This window comes from Rousettus aegyptiacus, unplaced genomic scaffold (genome assembly GCF_014176215.1).
Source record: "Rousettus aegyptiacus isolate mRouAeg1 unplaced genomic scaffold, mRouAeg1.p scaffold_m13_p_4, whole genome shotgun sequence".
Lineage (NCBI taxonomy): Eukaryota > Metazoa > Chordata > Mammalia > Chiroptera > Pteropodidae > Rousettus > Rousettus aegyptiacus.
In genome coordinates, this window is record NW_023416307.1 from 149988303 (window position 1) to 150012252 (window position 23950).

Here is a 23950-nt window from a genome sequence, read left to right on the forward strand (position 1 = left end):
TTTCTTATAAAAACATAGTAGGAAAACAAAAGCTGGTTTCTTGAACCTCAGCGGGATAACACAAAACTTTTGCTGGTGGTATTAATAGGCAAATGATAATGTAATAGCTTTTGTGCTAGAGGAAATACAGGCAACTTTGAGTTACCTGTTCTTGTGAGGGGTGGGGAATTGCCTAGAGAACTTGGGCTCTTAAGCTACAATCGAAAAGGTTCTGTAAGGGGAAGGCATGAACCTCAGGAATGTAGAGGATGAGCGAGAACAAGGGAACTGTTTAGATACAGAGCTGTGGGGGAGTTAGACATTGGTGTGTTTTTTTTTTTCTATTTTTTTTTTTTTTTTTAGTGTTATAAGTTAACCTCAGATTTGGATCATTTTGCTGTTGGACTGAATCTTAAGGGAACAAGGCGGAACGGGAAGGTTAGAGGTATCAAGCTTGGTTGTATACTTAACCTTGACAGAGGGCTAGACCAGTTAAGTGGCAGTGGTGATGTTGTTTAGTAGACTTTAATAGTAAGCAAAGTGAACTCACTGGTTTCTTGGTTTACTGCTACTACTGTCCTACCTCTTCCTCTTAGATTTATTAATTATCTTTGATTTTCACTGGCTATATCCTCTAGTTTTTCTTCCAGTTAGGATTTAGGTGTGATAAACTTTGCTTACTTGTCTGAAAGTATTTTGCTCTTGTATGAACTATTTCTTACATCATTCCTGATAGCAAATGTATGATTTTTTTCCCCCCAACCTTGACTGCCTAGAATTAGCATCAGACCCCACAGACTAAGGGGTCTGCTCCCACTTTGAATGGTAGTCACAAGTCCCAGACCTGTATTTCTGATTGACCAGCCATAAATTGGACTATCTATTCCGGTTTGTTAATTTATTAGAGCAGCTCATCACAGAACTGAGGAAAATGCTTTACTGTTGTCAATTTATTACAAAGGATAAAATTCAGAAACAGCCAAATGGAAGAGAAACATAGATGGGAGCGAAGGTGCAGGGGGCTTCTATGCCCTCCAGCTTGCCATCTTCCATTCGCCTCAGTCTGTTCACTAACCTGGAAGCTCTGAACGCCTCACCCCTTTAGGAATAGAGAACTTTCAGGGTCTCTAGTGCCCTTGCTCTCACCTCTGAACTAGGTACTGTTGGGAAATGCAAGGACAGGGACCAGAGTTTGTTGGGTTCTTTGTTCAGCCAACTAAGCCATTCATCTGTGAACAGGAAGAACAGAAAGGTGATGAGATTAGTCTGGAATATTTTAAGTTTATTATTTTATAGTATTCTTTCTACTTAGAAAAAAGTTTGCTATAAAACAGTATTTTGTATTCAGCTGGAAGCAGCTTCATACACCTTGGTTTTACTGAATCTCCTGATTGCATTTTCTCATGCTTGATTCACTCTTGCGTTTTATAAATCTAGTGCAGCTTAAGTGCACGGTCTTTATAAAGTCTACAGTAGTGTACAGTAACATCTCAGGCCTTCACACTCACCCAGAGAACTTCCCAGTTCTGCAAGCTCCATTCATGGTAAGCGCCCTGTACAGGTGTACTTACCCTTTATACCATATTTTTACTGTACCTTCTCTATATTTAGATAGGTTTAAATACGTAAGTACCACTGTGTTACAATTGCCTACAGTATCAAGTATAAAAACATGCTGGACAGATTTGTAGCCTAGGAGCAAAAGGCTCTACCCTAGAGCCTGAGGGTGTGGTAGGTGAGACCATGTAGGTTTGTGTAAGTGCACTCTGTGACGTTCACTTGGCCACAAAATGGCCTACAACGCATTTCATTCCTCGGAATGTATCTTCATCCTTAAGTGGTGCGTGACTATAATAATGTCAGCAACAACAGAACTAGTATTATTTTGACTTATAGTACAGAACCAGAATATGCAGTGTCTTATGTGAATTGACTGACATTTAATCCATTGACTGAGTTAGAGACTGACCATTCTCAACTCAAAAATCAAAGCACAGAGTTTTACTTATGCAAGGACACTCAGTGGATAAATGGTGGGGTTCAGATTTGAACCCAGACAGACCCCAGAACTTCATGAACTTAGGTCACAGTCCAGTCAATTAGCCATTAAGCTCGAGATGGGGGCTGTAATTCATTAGGTCATTAGGAGGTTAAGTTACTGCTGCTAAGCATGGGAGCCAGAATTCAGAACATCACAAGAAGTATGTGGAATCTCAGACCTTGAACTGATCGTCAAACTTAGGTTGATAAGCCATAGAGGAAGATTGAGAAGAGCAAGCTGTCCTTGGGGGTCTGGCTTGGGGGAACCATGGAGAAGTTGCCAGCCTCCTGGCTTCCTAGAGAGGCGCCGAGAGCACCCTCCGCTCTTTCCTCCTGGCCGCAGGCTCCGGGGTGGGCAGCTGGCAGGTGGTGGCCCAGTTCCCCCAAGGTGTCTGGCCCTGGCTGTTCTGGAGCTTGCGCATTGGGTGGCAGACGCTGCCGAGGAGGCCACATGGTGCCTAGAACCCGGGCCCAGCCTCCTGCCGGCAGAAGCAAATCGACTTTCCAGCCTGACATCCTCTGCCTCACGGTACCCAGAGTGTGGGCGGGTAATGTCGGGGGTCTCCCGCTTCCTGGGCTGGAGTGCTCAAGTCCCTGTCGGGTCGTTGCCAGTATCGCCCACTGGACGAGCATCTTACCCTTTCCCCTTGGGGCTGGAACACCACTTGCATTTTGTTGGTGGTTGGGCCAGGGACACCCGTTACCCTACTTTGTCTCCAGAAACTCGCACTAGGGCTTTGCGGTGATCGCTAGACGCATTCAGTGCAAACGGCTTAGTAATGCGTTCATAGTGGGCCAGGGATTTTCTTAAAAGTCCACGAATCCACTGCAGTTTTTGACTCATACTTCACAGATGTTCCTTCTAGGGATTTCCATCCTACAAGCAAACTTATAGCTTGTACAAAGGGAGCAGCTGCAGCACCCCTTGAATTATTAGAGTGTGCATTGAGACATCCAGAGCGTCCTAGGAACATGTTTCTAACGAAAGTGGCGAAGAGACTGAGGAAGAGGCGGCAAGTGTGGGAGACAAGACGGTCTGTCTCACATTGGTTCTCTCTCAGCTCTTCAGGCTCTTGCTTTTGCAGGGGGTCATCAGCCATGCTCCAGACAGTGTGGTTCCAGGTGAGCAGAGCTTTCTTACGGTTTTCCATATTCAGAAGACGTGTGAAAGGCCATTACAGGACCAGTGTCCTGACTTGGCCAGTCCATTGCCTAGTTTGACATCCATCAATAGAGTATGGCAAAGGAGTATGTCAGGGCAGTTGATGAGGGAGAAGTGGGTAAACAGGAGACTCGGGTGGGAAAGGGGGAAGCACGGGCTAAGAAATTCTCCCAAAAAGTGAGACTACATCCATGCACACTGCTAGTATGGTGCATGGATGAGAGTCCTTGGCCTCACCAGGGGCCTTATTAGAAAGAAGCTCAGGCACCCCACCTAGATTTCGGCAATCTACATTTGTACAGTATCTGGGAGAGTTTATGGGCAAGTTAAAATCCGAGGGGTGCTAGTCTGAATGACAACACAGAGGAAGACCAGCTCCCGAGATTAAACAGGCATTCTCCCAGGAGGAGTTTGCCCCACAGACCACAAAGTTAGGTAGGGTACAGTGAAGCCAAAACTGGCAGCTTTTGGAGGGTGTGGGTTGATGAGGGTGGTGGATTAATTCATGGAGGATTGCTGAGTGGAGCTGAAGCCTGTGCCTTTAGCCCACTTCAATGACTGTTGCTTAACCTCTGGAAGAGCCTGGATCCTTGGTTGGCACAAATTCATGTAGCACTGGGGACAGTTCTTTCTCCAGAGTTTTCTTAATGGTAGGTAGAGGATTAGTTCAGTGAATTTTTTTCTTTAGTGTCCATGGTGGAGAGAAACCCTACGAATGTAAGGGCTGTGGGAAAACCTTCAGCTACAACTCGAAACTTACTCAGCACCAGCGAATCCACACTGGGGAGAAGCCCTTTAAATGTAAAGACTGTGGGAAGGCTTTCAGGTGTAGCCGTGAGTGCAGCATCCGTGAGCAAATTCCCACTGGGGAGAAGCCCTACAAATGTACAAAATGTGGGAAAAGTTTCAGTTCGAATTTGGTCCTGATTCAGCATCAGAAAATCCACACCGGGGAGAAACCTTATGAATGTAAGGAGTGTGGCAAGGCCTTCTGCCAGAGTTCATTGTTTTTTTTCAGTGGTTCACACTGGGGAAGAACTCTATAAATGCAGTGAATGTTGGAAAACTTTTGCGTTGCAGCTCTCACTTTATCGTACATCGGAGAGTTCACACTGGGGAGAAACCTTATGAGTGTAAGGTGTGTGGGAAAACCTCCAATGGAGCGCAGGTTTCATTCAGCATCAGAAGTTGCATACTAGGAAAAATCCACCCAAGTCACAGGGCCATCCACGGTTAAGCCCCATTTACCTTCCTCAGTCCTCTCCCCTCTGCACACATTTATTATGACTCCATACAATTATGTCCTCAAGGGAGGGCATAGAAAGACACTTTTGTTTTGGTTTTGGTCAGGTTTATTGAAATATTCTATATAGACAGTAAAAAGCACCCTTTTAAAGAATATATTTTGGCGAGTTTTAACATATGAATACAGGTGTGTAACCAAGATCTAGAAAATTTCTATTACACCAAAAAGTTCCCTCAGCACAGAGAGAAATTTAAATCATTGGTGGCATAGTGGGAATTTTTCCCTATTTTAATTCCTTGGAATTTCATGTCCTCCAACCAAGGAGAGTGTGAAAATTTTAGGATATCATAGTCAAGTAGTAGAAAATAGGCAACTAGGAAGTTTTCTTTGAAAGTTGTACAATAGAGGGAATGTAGCCTTGTTGCATTACAGTTATTGTCAAATGTTGAAACAACTGTTTACCTTGATGAAATTTATGTTTGGACATAATTTGTAATTTCTGAGCTTGGAAATGCATAAAATGTTTCCTTTGGAAATGAATGGTACAATAGTTTGACTTATATAGATTTTTTAAAAAATATATTGCCTTCATAAGATGGGGAAGATGTTATTGCTTAAAAGCCCTTAAAAGGAGCCGCCTGATCTCCAGATCCTTTTCCTGATTCCATGTAGCCAAGACACTCTCCTTCCCTGACACAGGCAGAAAGAAGTCTAGAAGTGCAGAAATGCTCAAAGAAATGCTAGCAGTCTAGAAATGCTCACACTACACTTCCTGATCTTGGGGAGGAGAGGGGACAGCTCCCACACTGCACAGCAGGGCTTGGTGAGTATAAGCCGTGGCTCTGAAACTGTTCTCCAGAGAATTGGAGCCCTCAAGATAAAAGTCTTCCTACACTGGCACCCTCCAAGATGAGCTTAGGATAGAGTGGAGACATTCGCTTGGATTGCAAATATGGAATGAAGGCAAATCACAGTGGCTGTGCCATTGGCAGGCCTAGCTATGTAGCGGGATGCCTTGACAAGTCTTTGAAGATGGAGTGGTTCTGAAGACTGGCAAACGAGGAGCCTCCAGAATGCTCACCTCAAAGTATGAAACATTTAACTTAATATCGAGGACCCAGTATTCACAGAACAGGCTGCTGGGCCATTAACTGAAATCTGTTTCCTGGCAAGGCCTGGAACAACCCTCCACCTCACCCTGTACAGGGTGGGAAAGGGCTGTGAGGCTGTTAATGGCTGTCAATGACTCTCCCCTAAACCGTGCCAATTATTGGAGATCCTTTCGTATCTTCAAAAGCAAATTACATAATTGAAAAACAAAGTCACAAGCATTTATTGAATGCCAGGCACTACTGAAATACTTTGCTAGTCCATTAAGTCATTTAATTAACCCTCAACAGGGTACCACCACCATTCCCATTTAACAGACAAGGAAACGGGACCTAGGTAGTTGATGCTCTCCACTGGGACGCATTCAGCCATTAAAGTGATGGGACCCTCTCTTCCAATCTTCCCACCACGGCGCAGCTACAGAACCCACGCAGCTTTGGCACATGTGTGTGAGGCAACTGCCTCCATACGTCCCTCTCGCAGTACCCGGAGGGACAGACAGCATGTGACGGCAAACGCCAGAAAACCCTGCATAATCTCCAGGGTCGTAACCATTCTTTGGGCTAGCTGGCCAGCCGACAGCCCCCAGAGGTGCTACCGGGTGGGGATGGGGTGACCCCGCGGCCCGCAACCTTTGGTCTGCATAACTAGAGCCGCCTCCGCGGCTGGGATGGGGAACCACAGAGATGAGCTGCTTCCCAGGTTCCTAGAGAGGAGGGGAAACCGGTGTATGCACTTCCGGCCGAGCCGGCGCGGCTCTTTCCCAAGAGAAGGTCGCTGGTTCCCACGCTTTTCTGTGCGGGTGCGGCAAAGCGTTAGCTGTCACCCTGGATCCGAGTTCCTGGTGCCGCTAACAGACTTGCTTCCTTGGGGTGTAGTATCGGGTTTTCTAACCTCCGTGCCTTTGTGGTGAGGGGGTGGCGGGACGGAGAGGAACCCAGGGTAGGCGGGGGGCATTTGCAGGGTGCGGGGCCGCATAGTCTTACCTGTACCTCTTTATTTCCTTTGCAGTCTCGTTTCTCAGAACCCCGTGAGCAGTGAAGCGGGGACGCCAGCAATGTTCCAGGCCACATGGCGCCAGGCGAGCCAGCATCCTCGCAGCCTCTGATGTCAAGAGAGAGCAGGTGTCAGCCAACTCTGCATCCAGATCCTGAGTTGTCCAGGCCAGTGGCTTCCATTGCTTAGCTTGGCTTTTTGGGTGTATTTGGGGAAGCAGAGGAGTTGAGGCGGGTGGAAAGATGAGAACCCTCAAAGTAAGATAATCCGGATGGGGTGAAAAGTGAGTTTGGGCGGATTGGGATAGATTTGGCAACGGAGGCTGCAAAGTGGAAACTAAAAAGTGGAAATCTGCATCACTGCATACAAATGAAGACCCTTTTCACTCCTGACCACAAGACTGGAGAAGTCTTTCCTTGGATAAAGCAATTCTAGTAATTTTTGTCTTGTAGCACCCATTGGATTTTCTACATAGACATGCCATCTGTGAATAAAGACATTTTACTTCTTTCTTTCCAGTCTGGATGCCTTTTATTTCTTTTTCTTGACAAAGTGTTCATTTCAGTGTTGAGTAGAAGTGGCAAGAACATATATCCTTGTATTTTTCCTGATCTTAGTCTGAAAGTATTCAGTATTTCACCATTAAGAATGATCTTCATTGTAGATTTTTTTTTAAATTTTATAAATATTCTTTCTCAGGTTGAGGCTATTCTATTCCTAATTTGCTAAGAGTTTTAAGCAGGAATGGATGTTGGATTTTGAAAAATGCTTTTTTTTTTTTTTTTGGTCTATTTAGATGGTCCAGTGATTTTTTGTTAAAGTTTGTTGCTGTGATGAATTACATTGATTTTTCAAATGGTAAACCAACCTTGCATTCCTTGGAAAACCATGTTGTCGTGATTCATTATTCTGTAACTATATTTTGGATTTTATTTATTTAAATGTTGTTTAGAATTTTTACTTCCTGTTAATAAGAGGCAGTTTCCTTTTCTTGTACTGTCTCTGTCCCATTGAATGAGTTGGGAAGTATTCCTTCCTCTTTAATATTTTGCAAGAATTTGTGTAGAATCGGTTACATTTCTTCCTTAAATGTTTGGCAGAATTCACCAGGGAAGCCATGTAGTCATGGAATTTTCTTTCCGATAAGGTTTTTAAATACAGTTTCAAGTCCTTTTGGTAGATATACCTGTGTGATTGCCAGGCATTGTTTCCATCAGTCCTTTCAAATGATCCTTTCTCTGGCCTTGGGTAGTTTCTTTACACTCACGCCTGGATTAGAACTCTGTTGAAGTTAATAAAGAACCCTCTGCAGATGAGTGGAATTCTCTCCCTGTGCAGCTCTTTCCTCTCCAATATTCTGCCCTTAAACCCTAGTTGTCTTGGTCCCCTCAGACTCTACCAGGTAATCTGCCAGGGTCTGTCTCAGTGCCCCCTCCCTGTATCAGCCTGGAAACTTTCCAGGTAGCAAGGCTGGGGAATTGTGGGGCTCAGTCCTTTGTTTTTCATGTTAGGGATCGTTGTTCTTCATTGCTTGATACTCAATATCTTGAAAACCGTTTTTTGTTTTTGTTTTTGTTTTTTTTTTGTAATTCTGTTTTATTCTGGTTCAGGCAGGAGGATAAAAACGATCCCTTGACTTTGCGTAGATGAGAAATGAAAGTTTTCCCTCAGGATTTGGAAGGACATTTCCCCTTTAACTTTTGCCTTGTAGTCTGTCGCTATCTTGACTCCCCAGTTTTCGTGAATGGTGATTTTCAGAATGGTGTACGCCTTCTTCATTTCACTTGTGGGTCTCTGGCGTGGTGCTCTTTGATGATCATCTTGTGGACATATTGGAAATACCCACACTGATGGCAAATCAGAACCACTCATTTCTGTTTTGCCTTTAGCACGAGTATTTGCTTTTTGCAATGTCAGGGGCTGACACTTGTGTTCTCTTTTTGCAATGTCAGGGGGTGAGACCAGAACAAAGAAGGAAGAATCAACTCCAAAGGAACACATTTCCAAAGAATCCGAGTCCCACAGACCCACATTGGGAGGGCAGCCGGGGAATGCTTCCTGGCACCTTGATCTTGGGAGCAGCCTAGAATGGCAGCACGGTCACTGGATAGTTAAGAAGACAGAGTCAAAGAGGAGAGATTTCACAGAGGGGTCAGCCCGGCATAGGAGGCCTGTGCTGTCGAGAGCAGAGAGAAGTGTGAGAAGTTAGGAGCAGACGTTAGCGCCAGCGCACAGCTCACTATGACAATTCCTGGTGGTCAGCTGTCTTACGAATGTGGAAAATGTGACACATATTTCAGTCGAATGGTGGAGTTCCACCGACCTCAGAGATGTTGCACTGGTATAGTCTTTTGAATGCAAAGGATGTGGAAAAGACTTCAGATACAAGTCCTTACTCATTGGGCATCAGGTCATTCACACCAGAAAGAAACCATTTTAATGTAAAGAGTGTGGGAAAGGTTTAAGTTCAGACACAGCCCTGATTCAGCACCAGAGAATCCACACTGGAGTGTGGCAAGGCCTCCAGGAGCAGCTCCGTCTTCCTCCAGCACCGGAGGTTCCACACAGGGGAGAAGCTCTATGAATGTAGCAAATGTTGGAAAATCTTCAGCTGTAGCTCAGGCTTTATTGTCCATCAGCGAATGCACGCTGGGGAGAAACCCTATGGATGTAAAGAGTGTGGGAAACGATTAAGCTCAAACCCTGCCTTGACTCGGCATTGGCGCATTCACACCAGGGAGAGACCTTTTGAATGTAAGGAGTGTGGGAAGGTGTTCAGGCAGAAAACAACTCTGGTTCGGCAGGAGCAAGTTCACACGGGGGAGAAACCTTATGAGTGTAAGGTGTGTGGGAAAACCTTTAGCTGGTGTGGAAGGTTCATTCTGCATCAGAAGCCACACACACAGAAGGCATGTGTCCAGGAGAAGGGCTTTTTACAGCTAGGCTCAGTGTGCCTCTCCTTGTGTCTCCCTGTTTTCTTTCTTTTTGTTCATGTCATCACTGTCCTTCTGGACTGTGCTAATAACTGTATGCCTCTGTCCCCTATGGCTCTGCTAACTGGAATGTCCGCTTCTCTCCCTGTGCCCGTGAGATGTTTAATTTAGACTCTCAGCTTCCATCACGAATTGAGCCCATGTTTCCCCAACATTAACTCTCTTTGTAGTTAGAGAAGACAAAAACAACCCCCAAAACTTATTATACACTTGAGAGGAAATGTAAGGTTCCAGATTGGAAGGACACACTGAGTACCTAGCACAAAGGATTGGGAGAAACCTACATCAAAGAACGTCATCACGAGTGATCAAAATCCAAGGTTCGAAGAGGAGCTCTTAAAAAGATTCTAGGAAGAGAAAAAAATCATGAATAAAATGGCATCAGATTTCTCAGCAGCCACCTTGGAAGTTAGATGACAATGGTGTACGCCTTAAAAATTCCAAGAGAAAACGATTTCCTATTAAAACTGCAGGAGAGACTGTAAGAGATCTTATCTGTGGAGGTATGATTTTTTTTTTTTTTTCAGCCAGCGTTGACATTTAAGTTATTTAAGTGCCAGTGACCAGGCCAAAAAAAAAAAAAAAAAAAGTCAAAATTACAGAATTTTTGTAATTGATTGTATAAAGCTAAATACAGGACATTTAGGGCGTCTTGCCAAAGTCAATACAGGGCGAAACCATTTACTATAGGGCACGTCCTGTATATATAGGATGCCTGGCAACCTCAGTCACCATTATTTTGGTTGTTAAATGAATCTGCTCCCAAAAGCCCCCCCACACGTCTGGGTCCTGGGAAGAAGAGGGCTTTAAAAAGGCAGCTGGAAACCATGGTTTTGCCAAGGGCTGCCCAGCTTAGGGCTCAAGCAGGATCTTTAGCTTGGGCGTCTAAGAGATGACACATCAGGGGCCATTCTCCCCACACCTGCACAGCCCAGGTGACCCACGAAGTCAAGGCGGCCGACAGCTGGGGGGCAGTCCGTTAACTGGGGCCTCACTCGGGCCCAGAGGCTGAGGTCTGAACACAGCGAAACTGCATCCGTGCCGTGACACCTCAGTCCCGAGGAGGTTCCAACCGACAGGCACTCGGCGAGCGCCAGGGAAGACGCACGCAGGAGCCCGCCCACCACCGCGCCCCTTCCGCGCGGCGGGCCCAGTCACGTGGGGCCGGGCCGCGGAGACCACCGAGATGCGGCCTCCGGGCGGCCTAGAGGGGCGCTGGGCGCGCGCGCTCACTTCCGCGTCGGCTTCTCGCTGCCAGACTTTCGGGGTTCGGAGAGGAATAGTGCGGGTTTCAGCGAGTTCTACGTGTCAGGTCCGCCCGGTGCCTGCCTCCTCGTTTTCCTCGGCGTCTCGTCAGCACCCCACCCCTCCCCTGAACTCGGTCCCAGTGGTGGCTCGCCCCTCTCTGACCCGGAGCTCCGGCATCTGGGCCTCCCAGAAGCTGCCCGAGGTGGCTGCACGACCTTTAGAGCTCTGGTCCAGCCCCCTGCCCACCGAGGCGTGACCCGCTTTTCTGCCCTAAAGAATGTGGCCTGACAGCCGCGCGTGTCCTGCCCTGACGTTGCTGTGTTTGCGGTCTCCCGCTTCCCTTGGTGGAGTTCCCGGAGTGGTCTGCGGTCAGCATCACCCGCTGGAACGCTGAGTATTTTCCTCTTAATCCGCATCCAGCCACCCCGGTCCCTCTACTCCATAGGCACCTTCTTTGGGTCAATGTCATGGTCCCTATGAGGTCTTTCAGGTTTTTAGGTTTGTTCAGACCCATCACTGTAGGGAAAGGGTTCGTCTTGGAACCCTTCAGTGCACCCTGTGCGAATGGGTTGAGGAACACTCTTGGACTGAGCGGGCAGATGGAGGATTGACCTGAAGGCCAGGCAGAGCAAATCATGAGAAGGTTGGGGCGATCGGCCCGAGGGAGCTGACAGCAGCGCCGGGAATGAGGAGGCTGGGAAGGCCGCAGGCGGTCATGGGTGATGTAGGACAGGGCCCATTGCACTCACGGCTCTTCTTCTCTTAGCTTCTGAGGTTCTTGCTTTTCCAAACCCAGAAGACAGTGAACGAAGCCAGGGGACATCAGCCATGCTCCAAAGAACTTGGCCTCAGGTGAGCTGAGCTTCTTTCCATCTTATTTAAATCACATTAGCTATCAGATAATCAGGAAAGGACCAAGAAAGCCTAACTTGGCCAGGCTCTGGTTTCCTCTTGGAGTCTATCCCCAGGACTATGGCTATAAATACATAGTGGAGGAAATAAGAGTTTTGTGTATAGAGAATGATGAATTCGGATGTGCAGGTTTAAGTGGAAAAGAGGAGATCCAAGCCAAGAAATTCTCCCTTAATGTGGAGATCCAGATCGTGTTTTGCAAAGCAAAGTGCCCTGCTGAGATCAGAGAAATTCTTCACTGAAGAGATTGCCCTACAAATTGTAGGTGTATCCCAGAGAGACCATATTCTTTCCATATGCACTTTCTGAATGTTAGGTGCATAGTATTGAATAAAGCAGCAAGTTCTTTTTTCCCATGGAGGGTACTTTTAGCAAAATAATCTGTAAACAAACAAGTTAAAACCATAATTAAATGTTGCTAAAGTACAGTGCTTGTCAAGAGCGTAGCCCACGGGCCTCATTCTCATCACCTGGGAGCCTACTAGGATTGCCAATTATTGGGCCCCACCCTAGACTCAGAATCAAGCTGGGGAGGGGATACCTAGGTCTGGAATCTGTTGTAACAGGACCTCCAGGTGATTCTTAGGCACCTTTTCAAATTTGAGAAAGCTCAAAGAAGTTGCTTCTGAAGGTAATGGTTAGGGAAGCCCTCGCTGGGGTGGTAGCGTGAGTTTGAGACCTCGAGGAGGAGATAGAAACAGTCTTGGGAAATCCTGAAGAGCAAGCTTTCCAGAGAGGACAGCAAATGCAAAGGCCTTGAAGTTGGGGAGAAAGCTGAGTATACTCCAGAAACAGGGAAAGGTCAGAGAAAGTAGTTTAGCGTGAGGTGGGAGAAGTAGGCACATGTCTTGTAGGTCACTGTGAAGACTGGTTTCTCCTCTTGGTTCATTGGGAAGGCACTAGAGGATTTTAAGCAGGGTAGGTGACGTGGTTGGGTTTATATATTAAAATGGTTTTCCAGTGTTTAGTGGTGAGTTGGTTGTGGAAGGGTGTTGTTAGTCCATTTGTTGCATTTTGCAGACAAGGTAAGAGATTAATAAGTGTTGTCCTTTTTTTAAAGTAGACTTTATTTTTTAGAGAAGTTTTAGGTTCATAGCAAAATTGAGCAGATAAACAGAGTTCTTATATGCTTCCTGCCTCTGCACATGCCTGCCCCATTAGCAACATCCCCCATCAGAGTGGTACCTTAGTTAAAATTGATGAACCTACACTGAAGCATTGTAATCACCCACGGTTCATAGTCTGCAGTAGGGTTCACTCTTGACATTCTATATTCTATCGGTTACAAATGTATAATGACATATGTTCATTATAGTAGTATCATACAGAGTGTTTTCACAGCCCAGAAAATCCTCTGTGCTCTGCCTATTCATCCCGCCCTCCCTGGCAACCGTTAATCTTTTTAGCTATCTACATGGTTTTGCCTTTTCCAGAATGTCATAGAGTTGGAATCCTACAGTGTAGCCTTTTCAGATTGGTTTCTTTCAATTACTCATTTCGTTCAAGGTTCCTCCATGACTTTTCATGGTTCGGTAGCCTATTTCATTTTAGCACTAAATAACATGGTGTTGTCTGAATGAACCACAGTTTATCCCCTTACCTACTAAGGACATCATGGTTGCTTCCAAGTTTTTGGCAATTATGAGTAAAGCTGCTGTAAACATCTGTGTGCAGGTTTTTGTATGGACATAAGTTTTCAAGGCATTTGGGAAGATCCCAAGGAGCATGATTACTGGATCACATGGTAAGAGTATATTTAGTTTTGTAAGAAACCACCAAACTGTCTCCCAAAGCGGCTGTGCTATTTTGCATTCTCGTCAGCAATGGATGAGGGTTCCCGTTGCTCCCCATCCTCATCAGCATTTGTTGTCAGTGTTGTGCATTTTGGTGTGCAGTGGTAGCTCATTGTTTGAATTTGAATTTTCCTGATGACATGGTGTAAAGCATCTTTTTATTTACCTATTTGTGTATCTTCTTTGATGAGATACCTGTTCAGGTATTTTGCTCATTTTTTAATAGGGTTGTTTGCTTTATTATTGAATCTGAAGAGTTCTTTGTATACTTTGGATAACAGTCTTTTATTAGACCTGTCTTTTCAAATATTTTCTTTTTGTCCATGCCTTGTCTTCTCATTTTCTCAAAGTACTGTCTTTTTAAGGTGGGGTTTTTTCCTTCATTTTTTCTTTCAAAAAATTTTTTTCTTCAAAACATTCGTGGCTAGTCTGTCACACTTTTTAGTGACTTTAAATGATCTGCTACTCCTGCACAAATCTCACTGGTTTTTCTTTTTTGGGGGAGGAGGATGGATTTTATTGAATTCATAGACAAAATTGGAGGTAATTGACTTTTTATAAATTTGATTCTTTCCATTTAGAAACACCGTGTGTTCAAGTTTATTCAGTTCTTTTATTTGTTGTAATAAACACTTCGTTTTCTTCATCTTGGTCTTCCACATTTTTGTTAGGTCTGTTCTTAGCTATTTTATATGAATGGTTTCTTATATTCTCCCATCTTCTAATTGTTTGTGGTGGTATCTAGGAAAGCTAATGATTTCTGTTTACTTATTCTATATCTAGCTAACTTAATGAATTATTTTGTTAGCTTTAAATGTTCTTCGTTTATTCTCTTGGTACTTGGATATTTTTAGCCAGATACAGTCCACTCTCTCTATTTGTGAGTTCTGCATCCACATATTCAAACCACATATTCAACCATGGATCAAAAATATATTTTTTCGAATTACATTGTTGCTAACGTGCATTATATAGTTAGGCCAACAGTGATGGTGGCCGTGCTGAACATATACAGACTTTTTTTCTTGTAATTATTCCCTAAATAATGTAACAGCTATTTACATAGCATTTACATAGTGTTAGGTATTATAAGTTATCTAGGGATGATTTAAAGTGTATCAGAGGATGTGTGCAGGTTATATGCAAATACTATGCCATTTTATATGAAGGACTTGAGCATCCATGGATTTGGTGTTTGTGGGGCATCCTAGAACCAATACTGAAGGGTGACTGTAGTTATTTTATCTGTAAAGCAAAAGCATTTATGTTTTTTTCTTTCCTGTATTTATACTCCTTTTCCACTCTTTTGCAGGAAGTAGAACCTCAGCTCATGGTAAATTATCAGCCATCAATTTTAATGGCTGTGCTCTGGCATTTTACTGTTAAGGTGGTGTTTGCTGTTGTTTCCTGATCCTCTTCATACATTTAAAAACATTCTATTTGTGGTCAAACCATTTTTGAAGTTAATTCTTTCAGCAAATTTATATTAAGCATCAAGTATCTGCCAGACACTGTACTGTGTACTAGTAAACCGGTTATGAACAAAACAGAATCCTTGCTTTGCAAACTTACATTCTGGTGGGAGGAGATAGACAATAACGAGTATTATTAGTTCCCTTCACTCTTGGGAAAGATGGAGATGGCCCCAGGGGGAGGCAGAGAGTAGCACATGTTAGCAAGTGGGACGGATCTGTGCCCAGAGACAGGACGTTGCCAACCTTCTTTGAAGACAGGTGGTTCAGAAAGAGGCTGCAACAGCCAGGCTGCAAGTTTCCTTCAGCAGCGATAGCTTTCTGATAAAGTAAGAAGGTATACAAAGAGATTTGCAAAATGCCATGGAAATGTTTGAGGACTGGCTCCTGTGCAGACAGTGGGGGATGTTGGGGGGAGACTAAGGAGAGCTGGGTGCAGGGAACAGACGGCACTGTGCGTGTGTACTTTTCAGATGGGTGGAGATCAGGTGAGTGGCAGCTGCCTTCAGTGATTGGTGTATAGAAAATAAGATGACCAGATTATGGAGTACACGAAGGTAGGAGGTGCCAGAGGGACAGATCCAAGAGCTAGGACCGTAGGAGTCCAAGCAGTTACCAGGCAGAGAGCCCCAGATGCCAGGCTGTGAGACTGGGATGACAGTCGGGGCCCCAGAGCTGAGCAGATGGGAGAGTGTTGGGGTTCCGCATTTGGAAGTGGGAACACTGGCTGAGGGCTGGCCCCTGGCTGGGGTGCTGGGTGCTTAGACCTTCCACAGGGCCTCAGAGCTGGGGAGCCTGGCAGGTCTATCTCTTCCCTGCAGCTCAGGTTGCCCCCTTCTGCCCCTCACTCAAGAGCTTGAGCAGGAACCTGTTGTTTCAGGAGCCAGTGACCTTTGAGGACGTGGCCGTGTACTTCACCCAGAGTCAATGGGCCAGCCTGGACCCTGTACAGAGGGCCCTGTACAGGGAGGTGATGCTGGAGAATTATGCAAATGTGGCTTCCCTGGGTAAGGTCCCTCTCAGTGGCCCTTTGTGGAAGTTGGACAGTTTCTGCAGATGTTTTGGGGATTCTTGAAGCTCTTAGGTCTGATGACTCCTAGGGGTGTTCTGCAGTTGCCAGCCTCTGGAGATGCCCAGTGGGGAAATCCCTGGTACCCATTGGTTTTGAAACTACACTTCCTTACCTCCCAGGAGAGGATGGGGCCCTGGGCCCTGAGGAGAGGGACTTCCTGATGCCCTAGGTGAGCCCTTTGTCCCTCCAACCCTTTGTTCTAGGGTTGTGGCCCTCCCCTTTGTGGACGAGTCTCCCAGGATGGCTGTACATACATCTTTCCTGAGAGGGTTTCCTTTCTCCTGAGTAGGGGCAAGGCTGCAGATCCTTCCTGAGAATGGCAGCTTCCTGCTCCTTCCCTTGGAGCAGTTCGGAGCCCTCCCTCAGTACCCCTGGCTGCTCCTGGGTCTCCATTTCTCTCCTCTCCCCAGCTAGTTCAGTTACGGGGTGGCCCAAGAAATCTCAGGAATGTCTGGATGTCTCCCTCAACTTGTCTGTTTTGTCTTCTTGTTGGAGTAGCATTTCCATTTCCCAAACCTGTTCTGATCTCCCAGCTGGAGCAAGGAGAAGCGCCTTGGGGCCCAGATCCCGGGGAAGCAGAGGTTTCGAAAGGCATCTGGCCAGGTAAGTAAGAGACCATAGTGGTTTCTGGTTTTGCCTTCTCGGTTTACCAGAAATGTTTCTTCTGCAACAGAGAACGGAGCTCCCTGTCATCCATAAAGCAGCACCTGGTGCACTCTCTGAGCTGAGCCGAGTCGCAGCCCCGAGCCCAGAAAGGCCAGGTGCCGTGCACACACACATGGCCATCCCGCCTCAGAGCACCGTGACCCAGCAGCTCTGCAACCACTTCTTTTCTCACTTACTAGTGGAAATATTGAATTTTATGCTGATTTTCATGGCAGAGGAGGAAGGTTTCAGCCATATTTTAAGGAAAATTTGATTGTATGGGTCAAACTGATTTATTTGTGCCACAACTATGAATTTTAATTTTAGGCCTTTAGCAATGAAAAAAAGAAAACCTTTTAATTTGCCTTCTTTTTTTGTGTGTGTATGTTGAAGTTCCATATGCCATAATCTTTATGTTCACATTGTATTTGTCCAGGAGAAGGCAAAGAATATTCCTCCCTCTGAACCCCCATCCACTGCACCCAACACATACAGAACCCTCAAATTCCCCTGAGGCTGCTCACAAGTTTTGGGAGCTTTCGTTCCTCGGGTTTTCTCTCCTTTCGAAAGAAAGTTCCAGGCCTCGCTTCTCACAAATACCGTGATTTGGTAAATAGTGGTTCCTTTAGCAGTAATACCACCGTGGTCTGGAACTCTCCAATTCAACTTCTGTTCCTGCTGACTTTCTGAAAGAAATAATCTTCTATTCCAGAATATTATGTGGCGTATTTAAAAAATGGAATTATAAGGCCATTGTTTAGGATGTAGAATTCGGGGCGGCTTCCCAGTTCCCGGGTGGGGCCCTGGGACCCATCGCTCGCGGGTCGTTTGTGTTTCTGGCCGGCCCCGCCTCTGAGGGATGCGCAGTCTCACTGGTGCCATTTTCCTCCTCCCAGTCTCTCTCTCTCAAAATGTTTTCCATTTCTGCTCATCCCGTTTATCTCTCCCATTCTCCCTTCTCTTCCCCCCGCCCCCCGCCCTGACCTTCTTTTGATCCCATTCTCGAAGTTCTCATTCTGCCCATTTCATTGCCTTATTTTCTTTTTCTTTTCTTTTCTTTTCTTTTCTTTTTTTTTTTTTTTGCAGCCTTCCTTATCGGAGGCCCTTCCTGGTCATTTCCCATGCAATTACTTCTCCAGTTATATGTTACTATTTTTCTTATACTCTCTCATTCTTCTCTATGGTTGCTTATAGCCATTTTCTGGGTATATTTTTTACAAATCACATTCTGCAAGAGCAAATGAGGACCACTGGATCCTGTTTTGCATCCAGCTCAGTAACACTTATGATTTCTTTGGTCAGGTGGTGAGTCCTGGATCAAGCTCGAAGAGCCGACCATAAAGCAGGAAGCCTGTGAAGAAACAGAGTCGCCCAGAGTGCCCGGAGGCGGACTCCTGAGAAACGTTTCTCAGCACTTTGACTTTAAAAGCAAGGCAACGTGGCAGACTTTCAGCCTGAATCCGAATCTGATACTTCGAGGGGGAATGAAGTTCTACGAATGCAAAGAATGTGGGAAAATCTTCAGATATAACTCAAAGCTCCTTCGGCATCAGATGAGTCACACGGGGGAAAAGCCCTTCAAATGTAAGGAATGTGGCAAAGCTTTCAAGTCCAGCTATGACTGCATCGTACACGAGAAGAATCACTTCGGAGAAGGGCCCTACGAGTGCAAGGAGTGCGGCAGAGGTTTGAGTTCCAACACCGCCTTGACTCAGCATCAGAGGATCCACACCGGAGAGAAGCCCTACGAATGCAAGGAGTGCGGGAAGGCGTTCCGCAGGAGCGCGGCCTATCTTCAGCACCAGAGACTGCACACCGGCGAGAAGCTCTATAAATGCCAGGAGTGCTGGAAAGCCTTCGGCTGTAGGTCGCTTTTTATTGTCCATCAGAGAATCCACACCGGGGAGAAACCCTACCAGTGTGAGGCGTGCGGCAAGGCGTTCACACAGAAGGTAGCCTCCATTCAGCACCAGAGAGTTCACACCGGAGAGAAGCCTTACGCGTGTAAGGTGTGTGGGAAAGCCTTCAAATGGTATGGCAGTTTCGTTCAGCATCAGAAGTCGCACCCCGTGGAGAAGAAGCCCGTCGAGGTTCTCGGGCCATCCCTGATGAGCCCCCAGTGCCCTTCTTCGGCCTCGTCTCCGGGCCATCTGCAGAGTCCGCGCCCTGCTCCAGCCGAGGCCCTGCCTCCACTGACCTTCCCGCACGCTGTGCTCATTCCTACCTCTGGGCCTTTGTTCATGCTGCTGCCTGCGTCTGGAATGCCTTCCTCACCCGTCCAGATAGTGAGGGTCCTCCAGGGTCTCACTCCCACCGTGAAGGCTTCCCCGATTATTCTGACCCCTTCGCACCCCTCATGAGTTTTATCTTGCCACTCCCATGGCTCTTAATGCCCAGAAAATCTCCAACCTAATTTGAGTTTCTTTTGTCTTTTGTTCTCACCTTACGTATGTTAACAACTGTTTCAGCATAAACTCCATTTGTAATCTATCTCTATTTAAAGACTGTGTTTATATAATCTCTTTTCTTCTGGATAGAAAATAGAAATAATTGATGTCTGCATTGGGCCCTTTCAGGCTTGAACGATAATGGCTGTGTCTGCATTGTTGGGGTGCTGGTGTTAGAAGTGCTGGTAGGACCTTTAGGTGTATTAGAGATGTTTAGGAGAGAGGACACCCCTGTATTAGGCCATTGTGATTAGAGAGAAGCAGCCTGAGGAGAAACGGAGTAGAGAATTAGAATAAACTTCCAGCGACAGACTTTAGAAATTAATGCAGATCGTTTAGTCGACTCAGGTGGTGTATTAATGCAGTCGAAGTAACGTTGCCCTTGGCACGGATCATTGAGGATTTCGTTCGTCTGTGCAAAAGATCAAGCAAAATAACCAGTGAAAAATAACGTGTCCGCAGCGATAGCAATCGTTCACGTGACTGATGTCAATCGTGTCTTCAGTCATGCGGTTTTTTTCTTTAGCTTTGATCTTGAGGTTTAGACTTTTTTTTTTCTTTTAAACTTTGGTTTCCTAAGTAAATATACACCAAAGCGTTCATTTTTTTTTTTTTCTATCCATCGTGTAAATGTTTCTTGGTGGGCATTCTGGTTTTCTGTCTGCAAGTACTTGGCTTCTGCGTTTTATTTTCTCTAGATATCATGAATTATATATATGAATTTGGCAAATTACTAAAGAAATAGAAGCAATGGTATAAAGCCGACTTGGAGGAAATCTGAAGAAGTCTCCAAAATTGTTTTCGGGGAATAGAGGGGCCCGTGAAATGGGTTGACGAGTAAGCTTATGTGATCGGTTAGTGAAGCGGAACTTCGGGTTGCTCTGGCTTTTGACCTTGACGAGAATCTTTTATAACTATGCAAAGGATTGTGAAGTAATTCCTGGAAAAAGAACTCAAGTTCATCATTAGCCTTCATGGAAAGTAACTCTTTAAGCACAGATGAGAAGGGCATCTGTTTTCTTCCTTTCCTTTTGCCGGCAGGATGTTTCTCCATAGCAGTTAACAGAAAAGCCTTTAAATTAGTGATTCTAAAACTTTACCGCGTGAATAACCTGTCGTGTTGAATAACCTGGTGTAAAAAGAGCAGTTTTCTGGCCTGACTCTCAGAAATTCTGATTGGGGGTATCGGTGATGATGCTCAGACCTTCAGTGTGGACCATGATTTGAGAGACATGCTTTAAGCAGAAAGTGCCCATGGGCTGTTGGGAGTCACACGTCGATAAAGCGTCCCGCGGAACCCCCTTATTTTACAGTGGATCTTCCGGAGAGAGACCTCTGACGGTAGTTCGGGTGGTGTCTGTAGAGAAGAAGAGAGAAAAGCAAGTGAAAATTGGCCTGTAGGGGAAAAAAAAAAAAGAAAAGGACAAAGAGACCTGATGTGGCCTGTGACGAACTTTGAGGTTTCCGCTGCCGGAAGGTTTGTGGTTTGACATTGACTACCTTTTGCCATTTATTTGCTTCTTGGCTGAAGTAAGGAGGAAAAATTTTTTTTCTTCTATAAAGTCAATACAGTTCACACTAGCTCTTGGGTTAAAGAGGAACAAGGATGTTACAGGTGATTTAGAACAGTAACGGGTAAGAACAGGACATAGCGGGATCTGTGGGATGTGGCAGAAGCTGCTACTCAGCAATGCCCACATTCTTGAACACATTCTTTAGAAAACAGGTTTGAAGACTTACGATTCAGAAAGCTGGAGGTGTTTTTTGGTGGTGGGAAACAAAAAACGTAACCAAAAAAATAAAAACAAGCACATAGACACTCCTCCTGACCCCCTCTCCCCGCCTCCCCCACCAAATCCAAAATACATTTAGAGAAATAAGATAGTTTTTGGTAAGGATGGTGGTTGACTGTATCAGCATTCACACCCTCCTGAAACCCCAAAACTCACAAGGACACTGACCATAAGAACACTGATAACATTTGGAAACTCAAAAGCAGGTGAGAGTTCTAACTCTTAGCGGACCTGAGAAATGAGAACCCTAAGTCACATTGGGGGAAGCTGAGCAGAACTCCCCAAAAGGCTTAGGAACGGAGGATTCAGTATCTCTGGAAGCACGAGATGCTGGTGAGACCAAGAACAGGAGAATCGGCTGAAAGTCTTTAAGAAGCACCCAGATCTTCAGGTCGCTTCTTATCCTGCTAGCCTCTGGGGCAGTGAAACAGGAATTTTGGAAGTCGGGGTACCACACTGAATGTCAGATCTTTCTCCCTCACCCTCTAGCCTTCATGGGTAGGGGAGATCAATATCCTGATTCCAGTTTTTGCTAATGAATTAATAAATTCAAAGCAATTCCAATCAAAATTCTAAAGAGGTTTGTGTATGTGTGACCTGACAAGCTGATTCTAAAATTTATATAGAGCAAAGAACAAAGAATAGTTACGACAATTTTGAAGAACAAGGTGGGAGATTTTGTGCTACCAGATACCAAATATAGTGATCATGAAAAACAGAACAAAACAAAGACCAAAAAATCCCAAGTTATAAAAAAATAGACATACTGGAATATGATTTGTATCAATTTAAAAATCTATACTGTTTAGGAATATATGTATTTTATACAAAATATACACATATAAAATGCAAAATTAGAGGTCAAGAGGCAGTATCATATGCTGAGGAAATATGAAAGATTTCTGTCCTCCTTACCCCTTTATTTTCCTTATATTGCTTTTGTTCTGTCCCAAATGCCAGGAACCCAGTCCCAAATGCTGGCCATCAATTGTCCAACACCCTTTACCTTTGCCGCCTATTTCTTGTCTGAAAACGAACAATAGTAATCAGATATTTTGTTTCTAAAATATCTTGAATTGATTCTTAAAGTATGCTACAAAATGTGGTCTCAACATCTTTATAAGTAGATAGTACTAATATTTCGTGGCTGTCAGAAAGAAGTTATATAACTTGTTTCAAACTAAACATCATATCAGTTTTAAAAGCCAGATGACAGAATATATTGTTTAAAGAAAGCATTGTGAAAGTTTTATTACATGAAGCCCAGTTGTAAGCCTGGCACATACTTTTCTCTTAAGTGAACCAGTAATCAATGTTATAATTTCATTTTGTAGATCTGCTTACTGGTTATAATTGATTTGTGGTGTGAACAGGAAATTTTCATTAGCCAAAATGTTTCAGTTTACTTCACTTAGATACCTCCACAAGAATATCTTTAATCTTAATAACAATAAAAATACTTTCCTGGTACTATTTAACATTTAAGCACAATACATTGCAAGTTAGATTTTTCTCTCTAAGGTTTCTATAAAAAGAAACTCCAGGGATGGTAAATGACCTTGCTCAAGGTCACAGTGGTCTTTTGACGCCCACTTTCAACTCTAATGTTAACTTTCTAAGAAAAACAGTCTCTAGTATAGCAGGAGTTTTCAGTGCATCACGTAGTTATTTACGTGGGGTAATTTTTTTTTTCTTCTTGCTGTTGTTTTGCAGGCAATCTTAGCAGTTTGGCTGTAATTTGTTCTTCAGTGACTACTAGCAGATTGGTTAATTGTGGAAGGAGTCATGTCCATTAGATTACAAACGTGCAATGAGTCTCAAATGTTTAGGCAGCAGGAATCTGAAGCCAAATCGTGCTTGTTCCTGAGACAGGAGGTTCTCTTCATAGCCACTGTCTGCCGGGAACAGGGCAATGTTCTTGTACTTCTCAGGTGTCTCGTTTTTGATAAACAAGATGCCTAACTGTTTTATATACAGTTGAGGTATCTACCTCACGTGAACAGATTATCTGCTTTTAACTCCTTGGCCATAGTGGCTTTGAAATTAAATTAAACTTTAAAAAGTACTTTTCTAGCTATATATATATATATAAAAAAATGTGCTTAGAGCAAAATTTTACCTAGATCAGTACATTGGCCTGAATTCTACTACTTTTAATACTTTGGTGTACACAAACACACAGTTACACACACTCATATGCACGCATGCACATAACATGCATATTCTGTCACAGACCCCCGTTTTCAGCTAGCAGATTATGATGCACATGTCTTAGTCAACAAGTAATGTGTAATATTTTTTAATAGCTGCATAATATTACATTGCATGGATCTGCATTCTCTCCATAACCAGTCTCTTATTGAACATTTAGGATATTTCCATTCGGAATCTCTTAAATACTTTGATGAAAATCTAGTACATACATAATTGAAAATTATAATTTATTTTTTTAAGTTTATACAGTTATTTTAAAAATAAATGGAATATCTCTGATAAAGTTGGGGTCACTTGTTCTTCCCTATTTCCCTCTTTCATTATTTTTCCAGAGTTAATCCATAAATAACTGGAGACTGTTATGCTACGTGTAGCCATGTATAGTGATTCTCTGTTAGTCTCTGAGATATCAGTCACTCATTATTCAGCAACTTGCCTTTTTTCTCTTCACATTATACTTGAGAGAGATTGCTAAAGGATATGTGGTTCAGCAAAATGAGGGTGTAAACCAAAAAGGAGAAAGATTTAGGAAATGGAGGATCCAATATTCTCAGAATAGAGAAGGGATGAGAAGACACTTACCTGTCCTGGGCAACAGCCAGTTCCAACTGGAAAACTGTGGGAGTTCGGCCTCCAGGAAAAAAAGGACAAAAAATATTGTCATTCCATGCACATCATTACACAGTGTCAGAGCATCAACGATTAACAGAAAGGTTCTTAGAGCTTCTGGGATGGGGATGGGGAATAGGTCAGACATACATTAAGGAACTAGATGTGTGACATCAGACTTCTCACTCGCAACATGGGACGCTCCCTGATAGTGAAGCA

At 44.4% G+C, this 23950-nt stretch overlaps 1 protein-coding gene across 7 annotated transcripts; it reads left to right on the forward strand.

Annotated features, from left to right (window-relative positions):
• Positions 1-119: 119 nt before the first annotated feature.
• ZNF621 (zinc finger protein 621) lies at positions 120-22988 on the forward strand. 7 transcript variants are annotated; one of them, XM_036219221.1, is made up of 8 exons: positions 120-6409; positions 6549-6661; positions 8486-10029; positions 11541-11626; positions 13361-13430; positions 15832-15958; positions 16522-16626; positions 17971-22988. In XM_036219221.1, exons 5-8 carry the CDS (start codon positions 13428-13430, stop codon positions 19026-19028), a joined length of 1293 nt encoding a protein of 430 aa, XP_036075114.1. In that variant the 5' UTR covers positions 120-6409; positions 6549-6661; positions 8486-10029; positions 11541-11626; positions 13361-13427; the 3' UTR covers positions 19029-22988. The 7 variants fall into 7 exon arrangements, with proteins under 7 accessions (XP_036075114.1, XP_036075112.1, XP_036075116.1 ...); XM_036219219.1 differs by lacking the exon at positions 13361-13430 and having other exon boundaries at positions 120-6446; XM_036219223.1 differs by having other exon boundaries at positions 13361-15958; positions 16557-16626.
• Positions 22989-23950: the final 962 nt, after the last annotated feature.

What these genes read in the sequence shown, in the direction of transcription:
- ZNF621 (XM_036219219.1), top strand. Translation starts at nt 11,603, where the DNA reads ATGCTCCAAAGAACTTGGCCTCAG. An exon ending in TGCAAATGTGGCTTCCCTGG is followed by an intron (nt 15,959 to 16,521) that starts GTAAGGTCCCTC and finishes TTGTTGGAGTAG; the next exon opens with CATTTCCATTTCCCAAACCT. An exon ending in TTCGAAAGGCATCTGGCCAG is followed by an intron (nt 16,627 to 17,970) that starts GTAAGTAAGAGA and finishes TTCTTTGGTCAG; the next exon opens with GTGGTGAGTCCTGGATCAAG.